Source organism: Enoplosus armatus, chromosome 20 (genome assembly GCF_043641665.1).
Source record: "Enoplosus armatus isolate fEnoArm2 chromosome 20, fEnoArm2.hap1, whole genome shotgun sequence".
Lineage (NCBI taxonomy): Eukaryota > Metazoa > Chordata > Actinopteri > Centrarchiformes > Enoplosidae > Enoplosus > Enoplosus armatus.
In genome coordinates this window covers 3,228,087-3,254,920 of record NC_092199.1, presented here as the reverse complement: position 1 = coordinate 3,254,920, position 26,834 = coordinate 3,228,087, and the positions used below count along the sequence as shown (strand labels likewise).

Genomic DNA, 26,834 nt, shown 5'->3' with positions numbered 1-26,834 from the left:
AAAAAAAAAAACTTTCAGACTCTCTTTGCTTTTGAATAAAAAAAAAAAAGCATCTTCTAATTAACACCTCACTTCTCTGGCCGGTCTGGCTGGTTTACCTTTTGTTTTTTTTGTTTTTTGTTAAACTAAACCAACCTCTACACCGTCACTTAGTCGTAAGTGACAGTGAACATGTCGGCAGCCCCAGGAAACCATCACTTTGTAACTACTGAACTGAACTGAAAACATCAGGCAGGTGTTGGAGGTGCCACAGTCCTGTCTTTTGTAAACTACTGAGCTGATGAAATCCTCAGTGACTGACTCTACTGCACCAGTCAGCCGGGAAGCCTGGAAGATATATGCTACAGCCTGATTTTATAGCCCTGCATTTCTGAAATATTACCATTGGGCTGGGACTGGAGGTATGCAGCATGTGTGTGAACAAGCATGCTCATTCCACTAACTAACCACCCTACACATGTATATGTATGCACTATTCAGTTACACAGAAACTCCAGGTGGTAAAGATTTGAGCATTGTTTATGCGAGCAAATTCCTCTTCGTTGCAAGCTAGCAGCTCTTATGAATGACGACTTTGTTCCTGCATTCGGGCACGATCGACCTGTAAATTGCTCATGATTTCCACAAGTGTGATGCAACACAGTCATACATTATTCAATCTAAGGAGTGTCGTGGTGAAAACAACAAGCGCTCACATTATACGAGCGGAAGATGATTTATGGCTGTTTCATTTATAAATGTATGCATCGAACCCGAGTCAAGCTTTAGCATGCTTAATATTAATTCTGGTTTCATGAGCAAAGTGATTATTGGGAAATCTTTTTATCTAACACGTCATGCATTCATCAGGTCCATCTTAGAGGCTTTTGTCTGAAGAAAATCTTTCTTTTATCACTGTAAAAAAAAAAAAAAAAAAAAAAAAAAAACAAGAAAAAAGAAAAAGGGGGACATGTGACGACATGTGGAGACCAGAGCGCAGAGTAGGTTCTGATTGGCTTTCACATCCTCCCTTCCTTCTCTCCATATTTTCCCTCCGTTGGACAGTTGAGGTTTTTAAGAAGCCTGATTTATGAACTTGTACTCTTGTCGGTGCACCCGAGAACTGCCTCCCTCCTTTGGTTTAGATACTGGATGAACAATATACTGTAATTTACTCAAAAGGGTTTTTTTTTTTTTTTTTTTTTTGCAGAGGCATGGATGTCTGCCCAGTCGGCGCTGACATGTAATTTTTAGCAAAGGGAAATGATTTTGAGATCATTGAGAAAAAAAGTTTTTTGGGGTGGAGAGAAAAGACTTCCAGTTCATGTAGATTCTTGAATTCTGACTCAGAGAACATTAAGCAGGAGAAAGTTGAGAAACTTCATCAGGAGCTGGATGATTTATGTGTGCAAGATGTGGCTGTGTGTGTGTGTGTGTGTGTGTGTGTGTGTGTGTGTGTGTGTGTGTGTGTGTGTGTGTGTGTGTGTGTGTGCGCGCATGACGGCTGCCAATGACAAACAGAAGTGAGTGTGAGGAGATGGATGGATGGATGGATGGATGGATGGATGGATGGCAGCCTGGCTCTTCACGATGGTGGAACAAACTGAGAGAGGTTTCCACACAACATGTTCTGACAGTCCCACCTGCTTCCTGTTAATTATATTCAACAAACAAAAGTACAAGTTACCCAGTAGTGTGTAGGCTGTCCTCTCTTTGTGACATAGCTTAGCATTTGTGTCATCTTCTACACAGCCCTCCCTACCTGGGCCTACCTTTCTGTGTTCAGTTCCCTCCAACCCCCTACACCCCAACCCCACCCCCCCGCTATATCCAAAGTTTTGTACAAATGTTTTAAAGTGAATAATTCCCTTTTTATTTTATAATCGTAAATGTTATGTTTTTATAAATATTATTTATTATACAATGTATATATCTGTATGACTGAACTAAGATTATATATTTGAAGAACAAAACTGTCTGTCTGCTTTTTGTTTTATAGGCACACACACACACACACACACACAGTGAGGAACACTGTTGCACTGGGTGACATCTTCCTTCATTACCATGAACACACACACTGTGGTTTATTTTGACTCCGTCCCACACACACCGTCCTGCTGCCAGAAATACTCACTCGAGCACTAAACATGGATTAATCCGCTGCTGAAAATAGTCCCCAACTAAAGCACTATTTTCTCCAGTTAGACTAATGTTTGCTTAAAACTACAGTGCCCAGATTCTTTAGGAAATTACTGAGCCTTTATACAAAATGAGAGACTAAGTAACACATTGTTGGTTTTGGCCTTTGTCTAAAAAATGGCCGGCAGCCAATTCTTCAATAATATTCCATATTCACGGTTAATTTTATGTTAATGTGCAGTATTTGCATTATAGTGGCCATACTAGTTAATATGAGATGATCCAGATGACGTGACACAATCGTATATATGATACATTTTTCACTTGTTACTAACAGAAAGGAAATGGTCGCAGCTAGTAATCCCCATCCTACACAGACGTGCTGCAGTAGCCTCTTGGTAAACGGCTGACTGCGTTTTCTTGTTGAGCTGTGCGGTGATTGCGCAACACAGATGCTGTTGAGGTTAACTGCAAATGTCTGAGTAGGTTCATCTAATTATGAGATAATTACGCTACACCACAATTATAAAGACGCCTCTTTATGATTACAACATGCCGTAATTATGAGAAGAACACTTGACTAGTTAAACGTCGATTTTTTTTTTCCTTATGTGGCACAAACTCCTTTAAAGCAGCAGTGTGAGGTAACTTCATTAATTTCACCATTAATTCCAGAGACTTAGTCACTTAGTTAGTAATATAATTAATTTATTCATAAAATAAAAAAAGGTCAGGCCCAAGCAAGTACACAACACGATAAGAACAAAAGTGAGATCTTTAAGTCATGGAGTCACCATGTCGTGGAATGATCCGATTACAAATCTGTGCATACACATGAGGCCTATATAAACAAACAGTGTTATGATTAGTGTTGGTGCATGCAGATTTACTTGCCATGGAAATCTATCTTTTGCCTGGACTCTTTATATATATATATATATATATATATATATATATATATAAAATCCCAATGGAGTGCTGGAGGCATCACATAGAGATTACAGCACAGGTCTTCAGGAAATGCAATATACACAGATACAACAAACACCCGCTTATTTCTCTTATTTTACATGTTCACATAGTGCTGAAGAGGAGGAGGTTCCCTGGCTGGTTGCTGCTGCAGACAGCTGCAGTGCAGAGAGAAGCGCACAGAGCTTCAGGGATGGGAAGGAAGGATGCAGAGAGAGAGATGGAAACTCTCTCGCTTACTTCCTCCTGCCAGCCTCTTTCAGGCTTCCGTTCCTCAGCAACTGAGTGAAGAGAGACAAATAAAAGTGAGAAGAGACAGGCAGGCGAAGGAGACATGCTGCCACAAGAGAGCACCTGTCTAGTCGACCTATTTTTAGGCACGCCGTGCGCTAACTATACCATAAGCCTCTGAGGCTGTGACGAGAAGCAAAGCTCCAGCTGCAAGTTGAAAAGTTGTTCAAGTTTTTGTTGTTCATCACCCTGGGCAGCCTCTCCTCACGGGGAGTGTTTCACAGAGCAGGATTAACAAGTTAGCCGGATAACTTTAAAAAGAAGAAATACCTTCTGAAACTTTATCAACATGCAAGAATTAAGCATATTAACAGTCATTCATTTAGTTTCACAGATTCAGATCAGAACAACTGGGGTGCAGGACAATCATTTCACAGTTATTTGAAGAACTTTCTAATCCTATTCCGTGAAATTCATTCAACCTGTGATTATGGTTCCCACATGGGACTCACCGTGGAGATCCATACCCTTTATCACCTGCAGTACATCCACAGCTGAACCATTTGTACTCTCAGTTTGTAAATCAGGCTCAAAGTTTAAACCTGGAAATATCTTTACTGCAGACTATGGATGGCCGGAGATGTCAGGAATAACAATTAAAGAAATAGTTCAACATATTGGAAAATCATTCTTAGCAGCTGGTTAGCTTACCTTAGCATAAAGACTGGGAACAGGGGGGGAAACATCTAGCCTGCCTGCAGGTAACCAGCACCTCTAAAGCTCACTGATTAACACGTTATATCACGTTTCTTTAATCCGTACAGAAAGTCAAGTGTAAAAACAACAAGTTGTGGTTTATGTATGAAAAGACTCCAGGAAGTCACTGCACCCGGCCAAGAAATAGTCCCACACATAATCCCCCCCCAAATACACACCTTGTTGTTTTTTACACTTCGGTTTTTGCACGCTGAGCTGTTCATGGGCTAAGCTAAGCTAACCTACTGCTAGCTCTAACTCCATATCTACCACACAGACATGAGAGTGGCGTCGATCTTTTTGTTTAACACTCAGCAGGAAAGCAAATTCCTTTAAGGCCATTTGGTGATTAAAATCTAAATTTCAAATAGTGGAATCTCCGTAACAAACTGATATATTGGTGATGATTTTGATTTCCGTGCTTGTCTACCCTTTTCTTCTGATGACAGTACAGTACAATACTACATTGCCAAACTGAATTCAAAGTTTACAGATTTCTACATGAGCCGCCCTCAGCCCGGACAGGAAATGTTGAGTAGAAAATGAGAGCCTTACCGTTGAAGGATACCTCTTTTTCACTATGTGGCTCCACTGAGTCTAGATTTTCATAAACTTATCAACACCCAGCCTGCAGGAAGACAAAATGTGTATTATTAATCACACTTGATACAATCACCAAAATGTAAACAACACGTGCTTCTAACTATGTTTTTCTTTCTCTGCTACGACTGGTAAAAGTGACAGATGTGTGTGTGTGAGTGTGTGTGGTGTGAGTGTTCAGTGTCACTGATGATCCCATTTTGCTCAAAGGAGTCGGGTTAGAAACAGGAAAAGAATACTTACGCTCCTTCATCCCTCAGTAGACTCAGGAACTTCATAACTCTCAAGCCAGGATCCATCTAAAAGACAGACACATTACTCCTCACTGCACATGTGCACACGATGTGATATATAAACAGGTCTTGTTGTTCTTTTTGAAGTAGCGTCATTTAAAATTCAAAAGCAAGGTGTTGAAACATCAGAGCAATTTGAAACACGCCGAGTTCTCGCTTCGGTTTGTACAAACAGGACTGTAGAGAAGGGGAGGGGGAGAGGAAGTAAAATTAATAGCAACCTATGCAATAACTTACAGTATGTCTGGAATCGCCTGTAGCTACTGGAGTTAAGACATGAGAGCAGTGAGAAACATTGGAATGAGAGGAAAAAAGATAAAGAGAGGACTAACTACGAATGTGTGTATGTGCGTGTAGCTGTGTGGCTGTTTGCAGCATGTCTCGGCAAACACACGTTCATACTTCTTCATGCTCAGAGTAGGGTGGGGGGTGCAGAACATGGCTGCATTTGTGCATACCACAGCAATTACACAGCATCCAGCCTCAACAAACAGGCGGTACACATCATCAACATACCACAGACACAGTCAGGGGAGAAATTAACACCAGCCAACTGTCAGGTTTAGGTCCCTTTCTGCTGCTGCTTGATACAAGTCTGCAACAAACATCTGGAGGCCACTGGAGCTGATTTTTGAGATGAACTGGACACTGTGGACTGCCGACAGAAAAGTCTCGTCTGAACAGCACTGAAGAAGAAGCTGGATCTTTGGATCAGACGGTTCCAACAGTACAGCTGGAAACCACTGTTAGGCTCAGGTTTCAATGTCCATGCCTGAGTCAAGATCGAACTGAAACATGTCTTTTGGAACCTAATTCATATCTGACCAGTTAAGAGTTTAAAGAGTACTCCAGAAACGTGGTATTTCACGTCCATGAATTTGGGGGGATCTGCAAGAAACTGCAGAGATAAGCAGAGACACCCTGACTCTAATAATCTACTTTTTGTCTTTCAAACTGCCCCTTTAGGTCCAAACACCACAGATAGTGTTGCAGTTAAGCTGCCACATCTGGAGTGATGTGAATCCCACCAGGACTTATTCAACAGGTGAGAACTAGCAGAATGCCAGCCACTAGCTCTTCCAGTAGGTGTGTGTAGGAGACCACCAGTCTGACCCCCAAGAACACTGCGTCTCCGGGAGTGACGTATCACTAATCTTGAGTTTTTGCAGAACCAGTCGAATTGCTTATCCTAGTGTTCTGACAGGGTCAGGGCCCCCACAAGGCTCTGTGAGTAAATCATTTGGGTACAGGGCGAACAGAAATAACTACACCAATTTCAACAGGGACTCTTGCAAAACTCTTAGACCAAACAACAAAACCCCTAAAGGCAACTTCAAAAAGGTGAGCAGACTTTACACCTACTGTGTGCATCTACATACATACAACTGGTGTGTTGAAAGGAAGCCAAGACTCTGCTGTGAGTTGGTTGTCTGCCTTTTTCATTTTTGTTTCCACACTTGGATGTGTTTAGTGTACATGACATTATTGATTTTGACTTTTAGGCACACCGAAACCATGAAGTGTGTATAATTGTTCTTATGAGTGGCTTCCCTCTGATTCAGAACACGTGAGTGTAACTTGGAAAGCGACGCAGAACATGGTTTCGTAACTGGCTGTATTAGGTCTCCACCGTTGGGGGAATGGTTTGTGAACTAGAAATGCACTGGATCCTTCTGCTCAACAAATCATCAGCAAAGCCACACGCTTTTTCATTCCAGCTAATAGATGACAGTTTTTTTGTGACGGAGACAGATTATGTTGACTGTTGAGAATGCCGGCCAGATGTCGAGGAAGAGGAGGGACAGGCTGCTCGAGCTCAGACCGCACAATTAGAAAAACAATAATACAGAGGCAGAGCCGACTTGAAATGTGCATTTCAGTGAAAAGATAAGACTGCCCTGCTCTTCACAACTCATCTTCACCCAAGTGTACTTGACCTTTCTATCATCTAAAACCATCAGCATTACATTTACCACAAGAACTTCTTATAGCCAATAAAAATGGGAATATATTTGACATTAGAGAGAAACAAGACTAAGAGTCTCCAGTCATGCTAGCATGCCGTGAGGCTGTACAGTGGTGCTTTGAGCCAAATGCTAACACCAGCATGCTAATAGGCTCACAATGACAACATGCTGATGTTTACCATGCTCAACATCTTAGATTGGCATGTAAAGAAAAACCCTGAAGAGGACATGAATGTATTCACCAAACTCCATCCAATAGTTTCCACATTTCACTCAAAACCACGAGAAGTCAACCTCATAGTGTCGCTGTAGGAGAAGTCAGGGGATCACCAAATTCATTGGGATCAATTCCTTTGTGAATATCTGTATGTTCATGACAATCCATCCCTTTAATTGTTGAGACACTTCAGTCTGGACCAAAGTGGTTGACCGACCGACAAAAGATGCAAAGAGAGTAACTCCCTCTCACCTGCACGGACATTTCAATCAGCATTAGCAACTTTTTTATGCCGATCCACAGACTCTGGTCCTTCACTGCTTTAGCTATGCTGGCCCGCTCCACCTCCTGAAAACTGCCCAGCAGCTGTGGGAGAACGCAGAGAATGGATTAAAATACGTTCATTCATTATATAAACTGGGAAATGTGTTCAGGAATTGTAGGAAAGAATTTCACACTATAGTACATCAGCAAAAAAATGCAGCCTCGTTTAAGTGTGTTAGCATAGAAGTAATGCACATTACAAGTTTTAAATAAAACATCACCTTCGCTGACAAAGTAGATTTGACATTCTTTGGAGTTGGATTTAAGTACGGACAGATTTCAGGTGGCAAAGATGGATAAAGACTATTTTAGAAGAGTGTGTGCATAAAGGTGGATAAGAGTATATCAAGCGTATGAAATAGTTTTGGGTTTAAAAGTGCCACTGATGCATTCAGCGTATACATGTGGAGGTGTTTGTGTGTGTGTGTGTGTGTGTGTGTGTGTGTGTCTGTCTGATACCTCCAGGGCTTCGACCAGCTGCTCTCCACTTGAGATGTTGGGAATGTGGATGGTGGTGCTGAAAGCATCCAACATCTCCATTTCCTGGAGGACGTCTTTCCGACTCGTGGTGCCGATGATCAGCAGCTTACGACCCTGAAAGAGAAACAGACTTCAGACTTTCATTCGTTCGTATTCTTTAGCTGCTTTCCATTTAACAGTCACAGGGACTGACAATCACTCAGTCGGGTTTACTATGCGAGTTAACTACACTTCAGATTGTGAACTGAAAAGACAAAAAACAGAGCAGATGCTGTAGAATCATGACTGTGTTATGGATATAATTGGAGATTTGGGCATATGGATAGTGGATTCTCTGTTTATTTGAAAGCAGCTACACACTGCGTGATAACAGCGATCGTACAGGTTCACTGCGTGAGACAGGTCTCAAATATTAGTTTTGAGGCATGTCAAGTGCGATGAATGCCGAGTGAATTGTAGTGCTGCGATGAAAACACAGAGAGATACAGGGCGTTGTTGTGGCCTACCATATACTGCGACACAACATCCCCGCTTCGCTGTTCGCTGTCGCGATTATGGTTGGAAAATTAAGCCAAACAAAAAACAACAGTGCAGTTTTTTCCCCTTTACTCAGAAACACTTACAATGTTGCATCACAAACGTTGTGTGCATCAGTTCGGGTTATATTCTGATTAGCTGGTTTGTAGATGTGGCTCATAACAGCTGTTGTCTTTGATCGCCAACGCACTTATCGGCCGTTAGTGGACGTGTCTCACAGTGAGATCGAGGACCGCCGCTTTGGAACGACTACCAAAGATTTCACCACATTTCTCTCGTGATCGTGCAATTTCGGGCTGCCCCGGAGGAAGGTTGACAGTGTATAAGGGCCTTAAGTCACAACAAGAGCACAGACAAAAGAAAATAACAGGAGACAGGAGAAGAAAGAACGGAACAGAGCAACACAGAACAGAAAACAACAGAGGACAACGGTGGAGAACACAAACATGAGCAGAGAAGAAAGAGGCGAAGCAAAAGAAATGTAGCTCCGCTAAGCCGACAAGTTGGAGAAGGAACAGGAGAAGAAGACGAAGGAGAGGCAGAGGAGTGGCGAGTAGACAGGGGGATTATGGCTGCCGGCTGCCCCCCCATGGCGTGGGGGGTTGTGATGCTGCATGCAGATGAGGTGCCACACAGGCGGCGGTGCTGCCAGGTCCTGGCTCTCTCACAGAGCCCATTCTCCTCCCTGTCCCCCTGGCCTCCCCCGGCCCCAGGCACCCCGCTGGGCCCAGCGCTTTACAACCCCAGAGGAGCACTGCAGCCAGGCATTCAACACCAGGCCCCGCGCCACTTCTCATGCACATGCAGCCATATAGTGGGCTATACTCTCATTCACAAACCCATCAACAACAGACACACAAACTACAACCAAAGAAACTATGAGAAATGGGTCTCTACCACCACCATTCACTGTGAGCACAACAGGCATGGACCTAAACACTCGCTAATAACCATACACTCACACACAGTCGCTCACACATGCCAGCCGCAGCCAAAGACCTCCAACAATTCCTCCCAAGACTTTGCGCTGGCATCCATAAGATCTGCTGCCCTCTTTCTGCCACCTAAGGACTAGCAAGCCCACAGTGAGCATGCTACAAATAAATACCACAACAAAGTGTTGGTTACCTTTGGAGGAGGTTTCTTCAGCAGCACCAGTAAAGCTTGTAACACCAGGTTGGAGAAACGAGGGCCGATCGGGACGTAGTCTGATGAGATTATTTTCTGTTAGCAATGTTCGTATTTCCTATTTCACATCAAATTGATTCACAATTTAATGCCCATCCAAACAGAAAATAACTTTCATCAGCAGCAGAACACAATTTTTTTTTTTCCAGCTGCCTTGTGAGTCTGAGGGACGACTGGGGTCTTACCTAACAGCCGTTCAATGTCATCCACAACCACACAGCTCAGCTGGGACTTGTAGGCATCTTCAAATATCTATCACAGGGAAGAATCACAAATAGGCACATAGCTTTAAGCACGACATAAGGCACTAAAAAGAATGATTTGTTTGTTATGGTATGTGTAAACGCCTGCCCGTTTGGATTTAAAAATGGCGCCTGTTAATGCTTTTCATGTCTTGAGGCAGATTTCCACACCTTTACATACTTTCTGTACGAATCACAAACCTTTCTAGATCCACAGATGACCTATGTCTACATGACCACATTTGTTTTCTATATTTCAACACTTTCTAATTAGCGTGTAAAGATTTTTAAAAGTGGAGAGTGTTACCTTTTTGATGGCTTGGCATTTGGCGATCTCTGAGTGTCCGATCATCTTGTCGGGGGAGCAGATCTTGATAAAGGGGAACTGGGAATCTTCAGAGATCTTAGCAGCCAGCGCCGTTTTCCCACTGTTGGGGGGGCCTGATGGAGAGGATCAATCACAAATCAGTTTGTTGGCTGAGCAGTTTATATTCTAGGGCCTTTTAGAGGGTTTACTGTTGTATGCTGAGGATGTTTGGCCTGTGTGCTGGAGCTGCATGAGGTTAGTGTGTGTGAGTCGTACCCTCCAGTAGCACAGAGACCAGCGGTGTGCGGTCGCTGTTCTTCGTCTGCTGCACCAGCAGCCCCCCATCCTGAAGGACCGCTGACACCGGGTCACCCCATCGAATTATCCCATTCATGATGTAGCTGGCGTAGTCCTCCTGATTGGTACCAAATGCCTGGACAGGAAGAGAGAGAGAGAGAGAAAGTGAGGAAGACAATATGTAAATGTGATGTTTTCCTCTCTTTTGTACTCTTACATCACATGCACGAGAGCTTTCTACAAATTCAAAATATAAATGATTCATAAAACATTGCAGTATTTGGTATATATTCCCTGTTTATACTTGATCACTACAGTGACCAGGGGCTACATGCACGAACCCCCCCCTGAATAGATTCAATTTAGATCTTTAAATGTGCTGAGTGGTCAGAAAAGTGGTAATTAATTTCCTTCCCCTCCTGCTGAAGTCAAATTGGCTATTCTTTGCCACAGAAACTAGAACCAGATAAACTGCACTCTAAATACCCTTTAAAATATCGTTTGTCAGCATTAACATTCATACATACATTACATTAACGGTTACATTCGTTAGGTTTTTGTGCTGCAGGCCGGTCAGAAGGAGAGATCAGATTCTGACATAGTCGACATCTTTATTGAACAAGACCACATTTCAATAGTTTTGTGCGGTTTACAATGTAAAAGACATACAATAATAAAACTACATTTATATGTGTAGGAGGAAGCAAAACGGGGCGTGTACAAAGTCCTCCCCAAAATCTCAGATTCAGTCAAGTACGGTATAACGGGAAATATCAGAAACACAAAACAAGCATGAGTTACAGACTTTACCTGCACAAGAACAATTGTTTTCATTAAGTCTGATTACTACCAAAAAAAATTGGAATTATGAATTAACAAACACCTTGAAAAGGTAGGTTCTTTATAAAGGATCATAAGTTACCTAGAGGCCTTTCGTAAATAGTGTTGTGTCTATTCATTCATGGTTGTTTTTATTTTTGAATGTATGTTGATATTTTCAGTTGGCTTAGGACAGCGGGAGAAGACAGTGAATAGTTGATTTTGAACTGTGGGTTATTTGTATTATAAAAGCTGTGAGTGTCACATTAATCCCAAAGAGATGGAGAGAGCGATGTGAAGTAACTTACAGGTTTGATGTCGTTATTCAGTGACGCCATGAAGTCGAGTCTGCTGACCTGCAGCTTCTCTGCCGTCTCGATGTTTACCTCCACTGTGTTACTGGCCTACAACAAACATAACACAAGTTTAGCGACAGAAAATAATGAGTTACTTTCATTCCTGGATGAACTCCATGCCCCCCCCCCCCCGCTAATGAAATCCATTACATGAAGTATTGCATTGAGATTGCACAATGTGTCAGGAGACAATGTGCTGCCTCAGAGCAGAAAGATCAGACCGAGAGGAGGAGGAGGGAGGAAGAAGTGTTTAGAGGAGTGAAGAACAACGTCACAGCCATCACACATGTGTAAGGCCCTTGTCTGTCATTTATCATCACCCTCCAATATCTGCTGCTCCATGAGTGGGGGGCAGAACACTTAACAGATGAGAACTTCACCTTATCTGTGTGTCCAACTGAGCTGTGTAGATTTGAGCCTATGCACCTGATAAAACACTTAAGTGAGGGCACACACACACACACACACACACACACACACCTGGGGGGCTAGTTAAACTGGCACTATACAGCAGTGTACCATGCCTGCCAGGTGTGTGGCCCGCACCTTCAAACTTAAAGCAACACAAGACATTATTCCAGTGAGTGAGATTTGAGTTTCCACTCACTCATTTTATTTTGGATCTAAAGATTCCTTTTCCGTTTTGACTTGGAACAGGTGTGAATTCACATCAATGGATTAGAAGTGGTGTAGGTTTGGTTTCAGAAGTGGGGGGACACAATGAAGTAAAAAATACAACACCACCCAAATCATCCATAATAATGTAGTATAACAATAACTGAAAATGCTATGAATTCCTCTGTATTTTACCTCGTTGCCTTTTTAGATATCTGATACTGTCTGATAGATATTTGCAGAGTAATTGATTGTGAAAGAACTCCTCTTCTCCAATCACAACATGGAAGTTGTGACTAATATGCCAAATGTCCCTTGAGGACTCTGACCTTGATATGTCTGTTCATGGCGGTGGACTGCGCAGCCCTGACCAGGCCCTCCAGCTCGGCACCGCTGTAGTTCTTCGTCTCCACGGCCAGCTCCTTGATGTCCACGTCAGAGCCCAGCAGTTCGTACTGACGCATCTTTGACGTGTGGATGTGGAGGATCTGAATTCGTCCCTTTTCATCCGGTAACCCTGGAAGCAGAGAGGGGAAATAAAGACGACGTCCTGCTTCTGCACCGCTCTCTCTGACACAGCTGCTGTCCCACATGGCTGCCACTAATCGACCTCACTAGAGCTGCTGGTCTTAACTGGCTGAAGGGTATTGCTTGAAGACACTTGAAACTGTCGCGTTTGGTGGAGAGGAGACTATTTCTATTTACTTCAGCCTTGATATACGACCAACCCAAGTAAAGAGAGTTGGCCGGAAACGTCTGTAGTTAAACGTTTAACGCGTTTGAAATGTTGCAGCGGTGAGAATAATACAGTAATATAGGTCAAATCTGTGTATCAGTCTGTTTACGACTAAATTAGAGGACTACAGTGGTATTGATCCATCAGTGTCTCTTTTCCAGTCCACTTAGAGGAATTACTGTCAGTCATTAATGCAGTTTTAATCCCCTTTCCAGTCTACTGTGATAAACTGTACGGAGTGAAACTTTATCAGTGCGTTCTTCACTTCTTACCGATCTCCATCTTCACCTCCAGTCTTCCTGGCCTCAACAAGGCCTCGTCTATCAGGTCAGGCCTGTTGGTCATACCTGAGGGAGGGACAGATGGACAGATAGCGGAGAGGAGAGACAGCAGAGGAAGAGGATGAACGACAGAGATGAGTCAAGAGTGCAGATGTTCAGGGATGACACTGGAGATGCCTGCGAGTGTGGAAATGTGTTAGTTTGTGACGGAGCACCTATGACCAGGATGTTGTTGAGCTGCTCCACTCCGTCTATCTTGGACAGCAGCTGGTTGACTACGGTGTCGTGGACCCCCGTGCTGCCCGCCATGCTGCCACGCTGTTTACAGATGGCGTCGATTTCATCAAATATGATGATGTGCAGGCCGCTGTTAGCACCGAGCTGTTCAGCGAGAGATGAGGAGAAAAATGAAGGACAGACAAAAAGACAGGTTTAAGTGTGAACTGTAAATATGTGCAGTCCACTATTGTCTTATACCATCTGCTTTCACTAGCAATGACTTCCTCTTCCTCTTCCTCCTCTCCTATATGATACCAATACTCACCACAACCCATTTCTTTAGATGTACAGTGTTGGGCTTGAAAAAGTGATTTTGTAGTTGACGGTGGTGTCCCAGTTATTTACTTATAACACAAATGTTAAAAGTTAAGTTTATGGTCTTTGCTTAAACATGCAGGATAACATTCAGGTGTTATTCCAGTGTTTCTCACACTGACTAGGGCATCAAATGAAAGACCGTTTCCATGCTTAATGTATCATAATTGGGTTACAAACCATGAACTTCTTGTGATTTATTTTCTGAAGAAATTCAATTTTACATTTTACACAATACCCTGTTGTGTGCCAATAAATGTGTTAAACTAGACCATTTCGTAGCTGAAGCTGAAACATTTAAGGCCTCAAGACGCTTCTCATTAAATTACTATCAATTCATTAATTTTTAAATTAAAGTTTATCATAAGACAGGGAAACAGAAGAGGAAGCACAACAGTTTTTGACTGCTACCTTCATTTTTTTGAATCCATTTTCTAAACTTCACAAAGTCAACTGGGATACCAGCACCACTACTACTGTGACTACTTTTAATAGTAGTCGCTCCAGATTATACCACACTTGCCCAAACTAAAAGTAATTCAAAGTAAAACTTAAAATCATGTTAATAGTTTCCTCGATTGCATTCAAACGCAGAAAGACGACAAAGACACTGCCAATGCTTTTTCTTTCATCCCGACTTGAAAATCAGTTCTGGCCCTCGACAGAGAGACAGATGGAAAAAGTGAGAGAGCAGCAGGGTGGGGGGTTATCCCTCCATCTACAGACCTGTCAGTCTCAGCCCTAGCATTTAAAGCAGGTGTGGAGCTGTCCTTATTACACACTGGATGGTGTGTGTGTCTGTGTGTGTAGGGAGGTCTAATAGGAGGTCAAAGAGAGCCCAGCCCCTCATTAGGTGGTGAAGAGTGAGGCTCGACGCTAGCGTCTCACCATCCAAACCAACCATCACCCCCCACCTCTACACACACACATACACACACAGAAACACACCAGAACTTTACCAAAGTTATTACAGCTATGTCTGGCTAAAGGGCAGATCTCTCCACTCCTGGAGAAATGAGTTTTTTTCTGTTTAGACAGATGAAATGCTTATCTGTGTTTCATGGGGATGATGGGGATGAATACTGATCCTCGAGAACGGACTTCGAGTGACTTTTTATCTGATGTGTAGGTAATAAGTTCAGTAAATGTATCTGGAAGTTGTAATAAAATAGACTCATTTATCAACACCAGAATGTGGGGCTTTCACTTTTTGCTACGTGAGCTGTGATTTAAATTCTACACGTCTTGAACGCTCCGATAATAAAATTCTTATAAAACCGGAGAAGCGCGTATATAATGTAATGTGTCCTCCCCTCACCCTCTTCTGTTCGTCCTCTGCGTCTGCAAACAGCTTCCTGATGTTGGCCTCAGACTCTCCGACGTACTTGTTGAGGATCTCGGGGCCGTTGACGATCTTTGGCTCCCGGGCCTTGAGCATCTTGCCAATCTGTCGTGCCATCAGGGTTTTACCGCAGCCTGGGGGTCCGTACAGCAGGATTCCCTTCACATGCTTACAGCCTGGAGACAGACACACACAGCCAGGGAGAGAGGAGCTGAAGAGAGACTGAGCACAGGCTGTTTTTTCATCAAGCAACTTCTACACAGCAGCTGTTTCTACGAGTTATAAAGCCCATATCTTTGTTAGTTAAGACTCTTTCACACATGTTAATAGAGAGGCAGTAACATTCATCGCACATTTTCCTTGGTTTACTATTGGCAGCAGTTATGTAACAGGGTACAGTGGTGACCCATGAAGCAGAGTCAGCTGAGCTTTGAGACAGAGAGTTCAGTGAAGTCTTCCTCCAGTGAATGTTTGTTCCATGCGATCAGTAACTGACTCGGCTGTGGCTTTTATAAAGTATGCCTTCGTAATAGAAATGTTCATTTGCATATGCAGTCTGTGTCACTCAGTTGTTTAAGGGACAATGGGAGACTTCAGTGTCAGAGCAAGAATTTAATGCAAATGAAAAAATAGAAGACGAAGGCAGTGTAATCTGGGACAGCTTGACTTATAACTGTTCTCAGCACAGCACCTTTGATTTCCTTTGTTTTATTCCTTCTCCTTAAAGATCAAGTGTGGAGACTGCGAGCTCTCCACTCAACCAAGTTTACAGTGCGGGTCTTTTAATGGCCTTTTGCACCTGCTTAATGACATTTCGCCCAGACTAATTGAGAGGCCCCAGATAACCATCTGAGCTGCCATTTGGGCCTGCTGAAGGAAAGGCAGCCAGGATGACAGGTGGGGGTGGAGGGAAGACGGGACGGCGGGGGAAAAGTTATTTGGTTGTGTGTTTGGGAGAGAAAGCACTGAAGCTTCTGTCTGTCTGCTTCGCCTCTGCGGGAGCAAAGGGGAGACAAGGTGAAACTTTCAAACTTTTGCTCCGACGCACACACAAAATGCGTAACGTACACGTGCACGCCACCTCTCTGTCAGCACCTGCTCTCCCTGCTCCCCACGCCTGCCAATTACAGCTTCACCTTTAGCTGGATGCTCTATCAGGGCATGCCATCTCATTACAGCAGCCAGCTGGCCGCAGCCAAAGGCCGACTCAAAGGTCAGCTCACACACTGCTGGACACTGCCACGGGCCCTGAGCACTGGGGGTACGGAGTGTCTATGTGTACCAGATTTAAGTACTGTGTGTATTTGGCAAGCTCAGAGGTCTTTACAACAGGTTGTCACAAGACGTCTGGGTCTGGGAGCGAGGATTGGGACAGATGTGATTGTATGCATGTGTGTGAATGTGTGTGGGAAGGGAGGGTTTTGTGCATGAGTCACAAAGAAGACTACCTGATGGCTTTCATTACAATGAGCTGCTGTCATTTGCAAAGTGAATCATCATAGTAATCTGACAGCCGTCAAAGATCTATTAATGAGTGTGTGCAGGGATCACTATCGGGGGATGCCAGCGGTTTTAGTCACGGTCGAGGCACCACAGGAAGACGCTTTCCTTGCCTGATAATACATTCCTCAAAGGAAGTTCCGTTACGACTCCGTTTGACCTGATGAATGCTGAAAGATACTTTACTAAATCAAAAACGACATTTTTAAAAGGAGAGACCTTTGTATGTGTATTTCTGTTTGGGTTGACTTCTGGGATTTAATGTTGGGATGTGGCCCTGTGACATTTTCAGTGAGTTTTCAGCAATTCTGAAGACACCTATGATGAGTTGACTCTCATTGACACTCATTGCTGGTGAAAGGTTAAAATGACTGAAGCTGAATAACTATTGGACACTGAAGAAGGCATAGCGGGAAACGTCTGAGCATTTTACTCCCCTATTCTGCACGTCAGGACTGAGCAATTCAACATTTTGGGGTGTTTTTTAATACTCACTCAGATTAGTCAGAGACAAAAATGTCTTCACCACACACCTGACTTGCGGCGAGGCGGTATAAAAAGTGGAAGAAGGGGCACAAACAAATGAAGAGGAAGAGGGAAGCTCACCCATCTGTTCTACTATGTCTGGAGGGAAGACTCTGGAGGCGAAGGCTCTACGGAAGATGTCAGAAAACTCGCTGTCCAGGCCGCCGATACCCATCCTCTCAAAGTTCCAGTCTGGGCTGATGATGGACTGGCGAGACTCTCGGCTCTTGGATTTCCCTGGAGGGGTCAGACAAAAACAGACACTAAATGTTTTGCCCAAAATGAACTGAACTGAAAAAGCACTTCGATCTACTCTCTTATGTACACAACAGTGCTCTTCTTTTGGTGTGTGTCTTGAGTCCCAAAGTAATTGTTTGCAGTGAAATTAATACTACCAAAATATATTGCATTTAAGCCTTGTTGTGAATGTGAACGGCCCGTCAGGTGGCACAACTTACATATTGTACCACTGCCAATGAAACGTGACAGTGAGAGAAAGCTGAACAAAATGTGGGAAGTGTGCCTCCTTGTGGTTTAATAGGGAATCATCCTGCAGCCAGTGAAAAACACACTTCAGTGGCTGGAATTTAACGTCGTTGTGGCTGTTTCAAGTTATTCATACTGTAGTTACTCGAGAGTGAAAGTGCACTTGTTTTTCAATAGGTGAAAGACAGCTAACTGTTATACAGCTGTGTATTGTTGACACTCACCAACCAGAGTCATGGATGAGCTCTCAGACTTCTCAAAAATCACCTGACTGTTTGCCAGCAACAAACCGATATCAATCTGAGGGAAGACATAAAAAAGATGGTAATCGTTCAGGACGTAGTGCAATCAGAAGTCATCTGACAGATATGTTGACAGATTGTTCTCCAGATACCTTCTGTTTCTTGCCAGAGGCTCGTTCTCCCTTTAAGATGCTGGGGTCCATGGCCTCAATATCCTTTATCAGCAAGCCAAACAGCTTATCACAGAAACTAAATCCCAGCTGGAAAAAAAGAAAAACACACAGTGAGCAAGGCCAGATTTATGAAATAAGGAAGAAAAATAATTTCTCCAAATATGAATAAGTCAGTAAGTCCACTAAATTCTACAACAAAGTCAGAGCTTGTCCAGTGCTAGTGGATGTGTTTGGACTGGCACATTATTAAAAGCACCTGCTGGCCGACGCTGAAGGCCTGGTTGTTGAAGTGCTGCAGGAACTCGCTGGCCATGTTGTCCGAGTCGTAGGGGTTGCTGTCCACATTCTTCTTCTGCAGGAAGTCGATTTCCACTGTCATAGTGCTTATACACTGTTTGGACTTGTCAAACTTGTAGTTTGTTACTATAAAGGGGGGGAAACGATATGTAGTGAGGTTCATAGGCTCTGAGGAGTCCTCGCTATAATAGCTACCCATAAAATGATGAAATAACACTGTTTCCTGCAGGTCCTCAAGAGAATACGTCTTCCTTTTCCCTTTGTACTGCTGTCTAATTGAAATTAAAGCTGCAATAATTTATTTTTGCGGCCACTCGGGGGAAGAGGAACAAGCTTTTAAAGTTTTTAGTATTTACACGTGCAGCAGACACAGAGCAAGATAAGGATTCATTTGGAGTCCAATAGTCATTGGAGCATTTTCTGCTGGAAACAGGTTGATGCTCTCAATCTGCCTCAGTGATCCGTTTTTTTAAAACAAGCTTTATTGAACAAAATGACAATAATGTATTTCATCATGGCCTCACATTTCATCCATCCATCCATACAAACGCAGTACCAACGCTTTGGCCAGCAGATGTCGCCAAACTGTGAACCATTTTCAACACAATTGCTTCATATTGATTCACTACTGAATATCACACACAGCTCTGCTAGTATCTCTGAGATTTATTATGTTCAATTAGACACTAACTAAACAGCAGGGTGCGAGCCCATTAGTACATTTGGAAAGGTTACCAAATCAATGAATGCCTTATTAGCAGGCCGTTATAATCAAACAGGGATTGCTTTATTCTTTAACGTGAGAAACAAAATCAGCAACACAACAGGCAGCTCCTGAATTTGATATGATTTGTGGTACCCTCTTAAAATCGTCTGCATGTCTTCAAACTGCGGCTGATGCCTCATTACAGAAATGATATATACTGTACTGTAAGTAGCTTTCTTCTAGATTGGGCTGGTATTTCCAACACTGCCAGGTAATTAGGAAAATTACACCTGCAATACTACTACTTTATTATTCATATCACAGTCACCAGGAGACACTGCTAAAAACGACCATCCATTACGGAAATTAATTTAATGTTCAAACAAAAAGAGACAGAAAGATTATTCCTTTGATCAAACAATGAAAAGAACCATTCCTTTGCTGAAGACAGACTGAGGTATCATGAGGCTTATTCACTCTTTCACTCAGCGGATTATATTTTCATTCCTCCTTTTCACTCCTGATACGAAGACAGCTATCATAATAGCGCCCATCATTTTGGGCATCACTTGGCCTGAGGGGAGCTGAGTGAAATATTTCATCAAAGCGCAGGCCTGCTCATTCTCTGGATGCTGGCCAGCCTCTGAGACAGATGTGGAGTGACATCACCCACCCATAGTGTTATTCTGTCTCTCCCTGTGCTGGGTAAATCACGACCCCTCCACCCCTCATGACACCTAAATAATAGCTAAACCCCCTAACCCCCACGTATAATTAGTAAAGTCTGAAGGTTAGATTTGGTGCCAGAGGTTATTATGTTTCTGCTGCGAGACGTCTGTCACTCAAAAGGCATTCAGTGATAAGAAAGACTGTCAAGCACTGCTAATCAATAAATGACTAATTAATGGCAGTCATCACAAAAGGCCGAAAGGATGACTTAGAGCAATCAGAAGTCTGTGCAGCCTGTACATGTGAGGCAACCAGTGACATAAATTAAACTTTTAATTTTACCTGCAAACGGCTGCTTTAAATCAAAATTCAGTTTAGATACAGTGGCACATTAAAGCCCCCACACCACCCAGTGTGCCATGTTGCTCCGATCAACCCATCTAAAAAAGCAACTTCATTTAGCCATTTAGCACTTGATGAAACTATGGGAGCCAAATCCTATTTGTCTCTTTTTGTCGTGTTTTATAGCTGAACAACGCCGAAGACGATACTTTGGTCTAGAAAATCTAGAATATCAGCTATAAACGTGAAGCTTACCTTCCACCTCTTGTCCAATCGAAAGGCCGGCCCATTTTCTCTGTACAGAAAAAAAGCAAGTGATCGATTTAGTTCCACGTGTCATCACTTCCTTTTGTATTAGGACACATTATTGCAACGGAAAAAGACAATCTGTTACCAGCTATACGTCAAATGAACAACACTACGCGTTTCACAGAGACATCAGTGCAACGTTCCTCTGCAACATGGTCTTATTTCACAACACTTCTTTACACTAACATGTGTAACTACATTATGCATTTCACTAGATCTAGCACTACTAGATCTATATTTACAGTCAAAGATCTTTAATGGGCAGTTGACTACTTTAATGAGTCGATCAATCAACAGATAATATCTAATGGATTCTTGTGGTAAAATAGGACCGTCTTGAGGAGATTACAGTAGTACCTGTGTGCCGTTGTGGCTGCCAAGTTTATAGACGGAGGAAGAGCAGGCAGAGACAGGCAAGGTCAAAAAAGGAAAAAGCAGTAACAAACAGATTGAGACAAACGGAGAGGTCCATGCAAAGAGCCCACAGACAACCACGCAAGAGAGCACTTTCTTAAGCCGGGTTCCGACCAAAGATCTGCGACGAGACGAGTCGAAAACGTTCTGAAACCTGCCGGCTTACACCAACACAACTAGACGAGACGGTGTATCGTTTCCATAGCAACGACTCTCTGTACTTCCTGCCGGATTTTCAGGCTTTTTTTTTTTTTTTTGTAGCGTATTAAAAATATGATCTTATTTGAATTCACATTTTAAGGCTTGTGTCACACAGACACGGCTGTTCCTCAAACCCCCCGTTAAAAACTCTGCCTTTTCGTGCTGACAGTGACTGCCGTTGCTACGAGCTGATTGGGTATTGAAACAGGTGACGCGCCTTACGTTCTAAAACCAGCCACTGCCGACGCAAAATGCCCTCTTCGAGTCGAGCTGAGACGGGCCAGTTTACACCGCTGCAACTTTTCTAAAAACACTTTCGTCTCGTCGCAAATCTTTGGCCTGAACTGGCCTTTAAAGAACACCTTGACTTCAAGACTATCAGGTCACATCTTATCAAGGTTTAAAAACAATATTCGCAGTAAAAAACTCATGATTGTATACAGTTTGCTGCCTTCAATAACATGCAACTGTTTACCTGTACTTTCTAAAAGAAAACTGTGGCTATCACCTATTACATAAACGTATTACTTGGACAGAAAATATAAGCATTGTGGCGTTTCATGTTATAACATCAAGAATTGAAGAATAATGTTAGCTACATATGCCTTTTTATTCATTTTGTCTCACAAAATCAATCACTATTGATGACATCTGCAGGAAACCAGCAATGCACAGCTGTCATCAGGCGGCACAGTAATCACTGAGAACATTTTGCTCTTAAACCTACCTGTGGCAGGCTGAAGCCAATGGTCCCGGAGTTTATACTGGGATGCGTCTTCAAGGTGAACACATACTTGTGGGCTAAATTGCGTACAGTCACATGTCTGCATTGAGATGAACAATTAGGAGACAGAGGAAAGGATTAAGCGTCAATCCAGATGTTATTGTTCTTCCTCTTGTATCGGAGCAGCTACAGGTTAAACACTCAAGGGTGTAGAACAAACTGTTGAATCCCACTCACCAACTCCGAGCTGATGCACGCATCCACCCATTCAACAAACAACCTACACACATACATACAGACATACCACTATTACTGCAGTATGACGCTCAGTTACATGTATCAGAGGAAATCCCACTCACTGTTCAAACTGTGGATCCTTCTCATTGATGACGGCACAGTTGGTCAGCGACAGTTCGTCTGTTGGGCATCGAGCCGCTTGCATAACCTGAAAAGAGAGGAAGTAATATCTATAGACTGTATCTGAGTGATGTGGGTTTTTGAAAGCTTCTACTTCAGTTGCGTGCAAAGGTTCTTTTCTTGTCCTCTAAAAGCTATTTCCTTTCAACTCATTGGTACAGATTCACAGTTTGCAAAAAGGTGCAAAAATGACCTGCTAGTGCCACTGCTAACATACTGTGAAGGCCAGTATTGTGGATAATAATTTGCAGTGTTTACAGTACGTATGCATGGACCATAATACAGTTGAACAGCCACAGAGAAAGGTAGATTGTGTAGGTCTGCACTCTTGAGGCTTTGCTCACAGTCCCCTTCAGCATAGAGATCACTCCCACAAAACCACCATTACATGCATGTTGCTATGGTGATCTCTTTCCACTGATAAAGCCTCTCTAGCCCCTCAGTACAGCTGTCTCATGGGTTCCACCAGGAAACTTCCTGCTATGCGACAAGTGCCTGTATGTCACGTGTAAACTCAGCTTCCTCTGTCTGCAACAATCATTAAGATGTCCTGTCTTTGGTAATATAAGAGCTGTAAAGTATAAATAAATGTTTCAGGTTTTTAGGCTCACGATATGGTTCAGCAAGATCCTATTTTATGACCTCTTTAAGACAGTCTGTCAGTCATTGCAAAGTCATGCTCCGCAGCCAAACTTGGCAAAAACTCACAGAACTTTATTTTAAATTGAGGTATGTACAAAATAATGCACAAGACATCTTGAATATTTCCATTTGATGGAATAAAACAAAGAGTCTTAGGTTTGAATATTTCACTCATCATGTAGTTTCAACAAGACAGACAGTGTGGAAAAATATGGTTTTAATAACCTCAAAGGGATATAAAAGTAGGAAACTGGATGTTAAACATCATTATGACAGATGACCTCATCAGGGTTACACATGTCACAGAACTCCTCATACTCTGTGGATAAAGTTTAAAATCGACCAATAAAGACATATTACAGAATACTAAGACAACAATTCAATAGGAGTATTTGCAAAAAAAAAAAAACCCAGTCTAATTAAGCCTTTCTAAGAAAACCTGCTCTCATTCCAATAACCTAATTAAGCTAAACAGAGAGAATCACTCACTGACCCAAAAATTAAACTTGGCCTATTTGAAGCATTGCAGCATCTAGGCTAACCACAGCCTCTGAGATGTCCTCATTATCTCAGATTGTTGCTCTTCACAGTAAACAGACTGCTGGCGTGCCACGGTCACATCTCTCAAGAGATCATTTTCAGGTTTAAACAGATAATAATGTAGGAATGTGGGTTGAGACACACAACCTGACAGCAAAATATAGAAATGCAGATTGAAATTGCTGTCCAAGTTTCTTGTATAAAATCATATTATACATTATATACGTTTTTTTTCATTTGTCTGATGTTTTTTGTATTTAGGCCCTGGTCCTAAGAGAAATTATATTCCATTCCAGCCGTAATTATAGCAATATAAATGACAAAAATTAAATACATTAACTTGACACCTGAAAATGTAATTCATTACAACTCATTAATTGTACCTTTAAGCCAAAGTCTTTCCTATGCACCAGAGATTGTGTAAAGGGCATTCCTTGCATTGTTTCTGTGTAATCAGCTCAAGTGTAAAGTGTAAATGAGGTACAGAAAGGTCCCAGTACCTAAAGTACCATATGATCAGAACAACCATCTCATTATATTGTGCTGGTAAGAAAACTGTTGCTATGACTACACATTAGATGACAAAACAGATGATACCTAACATGTGTAACTACATATTCAGTTACCAGTTTATTAGGTACACCTAGCTAAACTAACGCAGTCTAATACAACAGCCCTGCAGTTGGTACAACTGTACTGAGTTAAACTTATTTAGACTACCCTCATTGCTAAAAATGGGTGGACAAAATATTAGAAACACCTCTCAGTGCAGTGCAACACAGTTCAACAGCAAAACAAAAAGAAAACAATGGCTCATTCTTGACTTTGGACACAGTAGTGTGACAAAAATCTTAACTCAAGGTCCCCTTACTACTTTTATCTCAGTGTACAATTATTCTTCAACTCCATCCGCAGAGGAAGACCGACTACTCAACTCACAGAAAATGAATTGCTGCACCTATTTTAATAACCTATTCATCGTTTAAGTCATTTATTTTTATTTTAAATTATAATATATATATCTGTTTGCTCCAACTTTTCATATACGAATAACTACTTATTTTGTGATATCAAACTGATTGTTGAAGTAATTTGAAGATGCAGCTTTGGGTTCTGGGAAACATTTATCAGTATTTTTCAGACATTTCTTTTTAAGCGAAACGATGAGTCGATTAATCGCTGATGAAAATAGTAATTGGTTGCAGCCATAATAACCTCCGTGAATGTAAGATTTATTGCATTTATTGTTATTAGACTGCAATACTTTTAACTAGGTGTACCTGATAAACTGAGAGCTGTGTGTACTTGTAAACATCTGCTTAGTGCATTTATAAAAAAAAACACTGAGACACACTTTGTTTACAATGCAGATGACTGATGTAAAAAGTTAACTGAACTTTCAACATCAGTCTAACTTCAACTTCTTGTTCCTTTTTAATGCTGATACACTTCCTTCATACCATTCAAGAGCCACCACTGATTTAGCCTTTCAAAGTCGGGGCTATAATACTTTAACCTTTACAGCATTTCTTTTCAATAACCATACTGACAATAAAGTTTAGCTCAAGCTGCTCAGTGGCCGAGCTGTTACACGTATTAACTGACATCTAGAACAACAGTAGTAGCATGCTAGCAACAGTTTGAGTGGTCATAAGATACTCCATTCGTCTTCCGGGCTGCCTACGAAGTTTTGAATGACATCTGATTCCGCCACACAGGCTAGTGCTGTGCTGGCTCACTTTACGTGTGAAAAAAAGCTTCTAGCCCTTTGAGTACAGTAGGCTAAGTACTCCGTTCGCGGCGTACTTGTTTTTAAATGCTAATATTCGCTTCAAATGAACTCACCCGAGTGGTCATCTCGGTGTTTTCTACGCTCGTTCAAGTGCAAATTCGGCGTAAACGTTCCGCTGACAGGACAACCGCAAAACCGAGAAAGTGACGCGCTAAGAGGCGGGATCTCTGGACGTGCTCTGACGTCACCACGCACACGACGCGTCGTAGGAAGCGACAGGAGGAGACGTGAGCTTTGCTTTTGTGAAGATGAATACGCGACGCAGCACAACGTGTATGATTGTTTATAGGTTAAACATTGTGAGGGATTACGTTGCTCATCAGATTAATTATGTATTTAAATTGGAAGACAAGATTGTTATTGTATACAACAGAAAATACAACTTTAATATCAGTTGACTGACAACTCTAAATGTCTCCCATCTTTTGAATGACTCATTGTTGAGTTTGGAAATTGACAATGAGTCTCTTAAATGTATGCGTGATTAGAAATGTGTACATATAACCAGCGGTGTAGTAGTGAGGTACTCTACTTGACTATTTCCATGTTATGCTACTTTGTACTTCTACTTCATTACATTTGAGAAGGAACACTGTACTTTTGACACTTAGTTAGTATTTTTTTTTACATAAAAACATAGAACATGCTTGTATGATCTGATGCAGTACTTTATTAATAATCTACCCAGGAGTATACAAAGTGTCTCTAAAATTAAAATTCTCTCTTAAACGCTTCCTACTTTTACTAAAGGATCTGAGTACTTCTTTCACCACTGCACATAATCAGAATCAGAAAAACCAATCTGCTTTAGGAATTATTTAAAGAGATCTAAGTGAGATAACTCGGTTTGTGCGCTATTTTTTATTTACATCCTCTCTTTTTCTTTTAAAAATATATTGGTTTCACTTTCAGTAAAGTGAGAAATGTAAATTAAAAGTCAGAGTAGACGTTAAATTAAAAATCATATTAAAAAAAACATGCATTTTTTTCCTTGTCTGAAACCCAGAATGAATACAATGGTTAAAAAACGAATTATATATTTTAACTCATCTGAACATTAGATAGAACTGTTTAAAACTGTTTGAAATTGAAAAGAAGAAAATACTTTTTACTTTGTTGGTTAGGAAAGGACGAAGCATGTGGATGGCTGAAACCTACATTAACATTTCTAAAAAACACAACATGCGAATATAATAGAAAGACATTTAGTTTGAATTAGAGAGGAGATGAAACATCTTTATTTTGGACGCTAAAAGGGTCACAGTGAAAGGCTGAACCTTTGTAAACAAATACTGAAGGACATCAAATCCAAAAAGAGTAGTTTTATGATGGAATATTTGAGGCTTGAAAGTCTTCTGCATGGGCATGACAGCTACGGTGAAAATGACATGATTGTGCTTTTTAATCACCGTTAGTCAGTTTGTGGCACTTGTTTGAACACTGTGGTGTGACCGAAGCCTGTTGATGTGCATTGAGTTACACGGTGAAAAAGACATGCCTGTACTCGGTACCCAGGTTTGACAACGCGGGTTGAGTCAGCATCACACGGTGTGAAAATCAAAATAAAAGACAATTCAAATCTG

General features: G+C 41.9%; 1 protein-coding gene across 1 annotated transcript; it reads right to left on the bottom strand.

Moving 5' to 3' along the window:
• Positions 1-2,812: 2,812 nt before the first annotated feature.
• On the bottom strand, positions 2,813-25,395 carry LOC139303087 (vesicle-fusing ATPase-like). Its single transcript, XM_070926791.1, has 22 exons — positions 25,305-25,395; positions 22,220-22,305; positions 21,864-21,960; positions 20,468-20,507; positions 18,455-18,621; positions 18,178-18,285; positions 18,008-18,083; positions 17,379-17,534; positions 15,249-15,448; positions 13,552-13,717; positions 13,328-13,402; positions 12,649-12,836; positions 11,657-11,752; positions 10,509-10,665; positions 10,233-10,366; positions 9,869-9,935; positions 9,624-9,703; positions 7,938-8,072; positions 7,407-7,520; positions 4,921-4,976; positions 4,633-4,705; positions 2,813-3,371 (listed from the first exon to the last, which is right to left on the bottom strand). Exons 1-21 carry the CDS (start codon positions 25,314-25,316, stop codon positions 4,675-4,677), a joined length of 2,241 nt encoding a protein of 746 aa, XP_070782892.1. The 5' UTR covers positions 25,317-25,395; the 3' UTR covers positions 2,813-3,371; positions 4,633-4,674.
• Between the last annotated feature and the right edge of the window lie 1,439 nt (positions 25,396-26,834).

Bases quoted from the DNA above. Each gene is read 5' to 3' on its own strand.
- LOC139303087 (XM_070926791.1), bottom strand. The intron at 15,449-17,378 runs GTGAGCTTCCCT...GTCTGTCTCCAG, and splicing joins AGACATAGTAGAACAGATGG to GCTGTAAGCATGTGAAGGGA. The intron at 7,521-7,937 runs GTATCAGACAGA...GTTCTCCCACAG, and splicing joins AGCTGGTCGAAGCCCTGGAG to CTGCTGGGCAGTTTTCAGGA.